Source organism: Asterias amurensis, chromosome 17 (genome assembly GCF_032118995.1).
Source record: "Asterias amurensis chromosome 17, ASM3211899v1".
Taxonomy (NCBI): Eukaryota; Metazoa; Echinodermata; class Asteroidea; order Forcipulatida; family Asteriidae; genus Asterias; species Asterias amurensis.
The window spans coordinates 15,726,028-15,730,188 of NC_092664.1; the positions used below are offsets into that span (position 1 = coordinate 15,726,028).

General features: G+C 37.4%; 1 protein-coding gene across 1 annotated transcript in view; it reads left to right on the forward strand.

The window, feature by feature from the left end:
• The first annotated feature begins 577 nt into the window (after positions 1–577).
• The window catches only part of LOC139950149 (uncharacterized), a 19,502-nt gene continuing 15,918 nt past the window's right edge, over positions 578–4,161 (forward strand). Inside the window, exon 1 of the mRNA XM_071948774.1 lies at positions 578–650. Coding sequence (XP_071804875.1) covers positions 578–650 — 73 coding nt within the window. The remainder of the gene's footprint in view (positions 651–4,161) is intronic.

Here is a 4,161-nt window from a genome sequence, read left to right on the forward strand (position 1 = left end):
CAGCGCACGCTAGTTGCAGACGACCATAAGCAAGCTTTCCATATCTGTGTTTTAATTGGTCCGAGATGATGTTTTTCAGCTGCACCAACATCACCTCCGACCAATCAAAACACATATATTGAAAGCTTACGTCACTGCACGTTTGTCCAATGGCATCATAGTATTCAATGAAACCACTGGCCCTGAAAAGCAACCTGTTGTCAATACCTTTAGTATCCTTGCGGATAAAGACAGGGTACAAGTCTACCGTGCGCTAAGCCATTTTGAAGGACTTGTCATTGCAACCATTGAGACACCTTATGATGCAAGACTGACAGGGATGACACACCTCGATAGGATAAGAAGTATTTAACCAACGGTGTTCAACTCTCCCATTACAAACCAAAGCAACAGTAAATGTGGATATTAAATTGTCATAAGGGGTTGCCTGGAGTTGCATGTAACGTGTGCCGTTTGACACTTTCCCGTACAGGCGCTTATGTAGGCTATTTGTTATGCGTGTTGATTCGGTTTTTATTCATTTTGAAGAGGGTATTCTTGAGACAGCATCAGCTTGTGACATTTTGGCAGCAGCAAGATGGTGAAGTTGATATCTGTTAAGCTCTTCGGTGTTTTTATGGTTCAAGTCTTGGCTGTAACATCACAGTCAGGTAAGTCTACTTGTTTTTCTCTCACTTAAAGGCAGTGGACACTATTGGTAATTACTCAAAATAATTATAAGCGTAAAACCTTTCTTGATCACGAATAGAGGTTGATGGTGTAAAACATTGTAAGAAATGGCTCAAATTTTCACAGGTTTGTTGTTTTATGCATATGTTGAGATACACCAACTGTGAAGGCTAGTCTTTGACAATAATTATCTCAACGTATGCATAAAATAACAACCCTGTGAAAATTTGAGCTCAATAGGTCATCGAAGTTGCGAGATAATAATGAAAGAAAAAACACCCTTGTGACACGAAGTTGTGTGCGTTTAGATGGTTGATTTAGAGACCTCAAGTTCTAAATCTGAGGTCTCGAAATCAAACTCGTGGAAAATTACTTCTTTCTCGAAAACTATGGCACTTTCAGAGGGAGCCGTTTCTCATAATGTTTTATACTATCAACCTCTCCCCATTACTCGCCACCAAGAAAGGTTTTATGCTAATAATTATTTTGAGTAATTACCAATAGTGTCCACTGCCTTTAAATAATATTTCGTTATTATAATAAATAGTGCGAAATGTGTTGGTGGCCGTGTTATACGAAATAAAAAAATAAAACAATTCCGACAACTAACTGATTTGAACCATTATTATGACCAACCCGTTGCGACCATCTGTAATAGCAGACCCATAACCATTCATGGTTTCAGACAAACGATTGTATCCAACATGTTCATCGACAAATGCTCGACATGTTGGGTACTGTTTAAATGTGTAATGTTCCCCCCGTGTACATTAATATTGCCTGTCATACCTTTTAGACATAATTTTTTTTTTCGCCAGAAATATGTTGTCCTCCTCACTCTTGCCTATTTTATATAACTTATAGAGAGAAATTAAATAACAATAATAATCCGACTGTCATAAGAATAATTATACTCCTTAATACTATATAACGTCTCTATTAAAATTGTCGACTCTTAAAAGACAATGGATATTTTGTCAACATGATGTAAGCTTGTGTAGACCACGCACCACAATGCATTTATTGGCACTGTGATATTTGTTGATACATTTGATCTATTATTATATCATATTTAAAAAAGAAAAATAAATCTGAAATTTGACAATATTGGGGTAGGGTGGGTCTTAGTTCTGATACGGTGGGGGGGGGGTCTTTTCGTTATATTAATAACTTTACTTGCCAGCTTTTGTCACTACAATTGTTGACGTGTGTGTAATGTGTAGCATTTAGATGATTACTCTTTTAAATGAGCAAGGTCTGGCAGGGCACATCTTTTTTGACGACATGTTTGCCTTTTCCTGGACGGCCTCTGATTGTAATAAGAACTGTATTGTCCCAAAAACTTGTATTACTATATTTTACTATAAAAACTGTTGTTAGTATTATTCCCAGACGACCCCAATAAGATAAACAAAACATCTGTTCTACCTTTGGCATTGCTCAAACAGACACTGGTCAATGACCAGCTTATTAAAATCAGCAGGTATGACCTACCTGGAAGAGAGCGAGTCAAGAGGTCACTTGACCTAGCAGCATTCTACCAGGCAAGGATGTATCAATAGCTTACCACTTGTAATTAATAACGCAGAAAATTAATTGCTGAAACCGAGACAGAAAGACAGCGAGCACTGTACTCCACCAATCACTGAAAAATTGCAATTACAACTGAACCGAGCAAGAGACAGTTCCACAATAATGGGATATCGTGGTTTGCTGTTTGCTATCATGACTCACCTCAGGGTCATTTAAATTATGAGGGCCATCTAGAAATCACTTCAATTAAGGGATATTAATAGGATATTTCAGAATACCTGTAATAGGAAACTGCATTTCCAACTTTTTAAAAGTGTTTTTTTTTGTTATTATTCTTATTACTTGGTAAATCGATAATAATTATAGTAAAACAATTAATACCGCGCTCAATGCTACGTTTCTAAGCACTTTGCGTCCTTGAAAACTAAAGTAAAACCAAGGCAAAAGCACCAAAAAAAAAATACATTATTTAAAAAATATATATCGCAAAAACAAAAAATCCGAAAATAAACGTGAGAAAAGTTTAAAAATCTGCAGAAATTGCGGTATTCAGAATCGGGTAACTATAGATTTGAATAATTGAGTCCTCAACGTTGTTTTCGGGAAGAAGCCTTTTGAGTTTGGGGAGGGAGAATGTTCTAAAATTTGGGAGCGTTAACAGAGAAAGCTCTGTCACCGAAAAGTCATTGTTTTAGATGAAGGCAGTTGCCATACACATTACAGTGTGATGAATTCCAGTAAGAAATTTGAACGAGCCAACAGTTATTTTGTTATATTGAGCCAAAATGATGTGCCAAACATTTTATTCACATTTTCTGTCATTGGACCACTCAGCCGCCTATATAGCGATACACTGAAACACGCGGTTATAGGAAGACACCCCGCTAGCTTGTGTTAATACAAAATATAATTGATAACTTAATTGTTTATATAGATCATTATTAATTCCCCCTCCCCTTCACAGTTGACATGTAAAATGTCGACGCTGAATTACGACGAAAGAATTTTGTTCCTATCTAACAAAACGCGCATTTTGTAAACACAAATTTAATTGTTTTTCATGGTGATGATTGTAATCAGTATGATTAGCAATTAGCAATTAATAAGTATAAACATTAGTTTAAAATAAAAGCCCCGAAATACTATTATGTTCATTTTAACTTCGTAAAATGTTAAATCGCCATACACTAGTCATTAACGAGAGGCACTTAGTGGTCTCAGAGGCTTATACTTCCGAACAAATATTACCAACAAGGTCACAAATTGTACATACAGAAGAAGTCTTACCTATCTTTTTCAATTTAAACCACAATTCTGGCATGATGCAAGAATCTTGAAAACTAATAACATTTTCAGCAAACTCAGTTGGTGCATTTTCTATATAGTGGGTTTGTAAACAATAAATATAATACACAGAGAGCCTGAACCCCCAAACAAGCAAGCAAACAAACAAAAACCCAAACAAACAGACAGACAGACAGACAGACAGACAGACAGACAGACAGACAGACAGACAGACAGACAGACAGACAGACAGACAGACAGACAGACAGACAGACAGACAGACAGACAGACAGACAGACAGACAGACAGACAGACAGACAGACAGACAGACAGACAGACAGACAGACAGACAGACAGACAGACAGACAGACAGACAGACAGACAGACAGACAGACAGACAGACAGACAGACAGACAGACAGACAGACAGACAGACAGACAGACAGACAGACAGACAGACAGACAGACAGACAGACAGACAGACAGACAGACAGACAGACAGACAGACAGACAGACAGACAGACAGACAGACAGACAGACAGACAGACAGACAGACAGACAGACATGCAAGCAAGCAAGCAAGCAAGCAAGCAAGCAAGCAAGCAAGCAAGCAAGCAAGCAAGCAAACAAACAAACAAACAAACAAACAAACAAACAAACAAACAAACAAACAAAC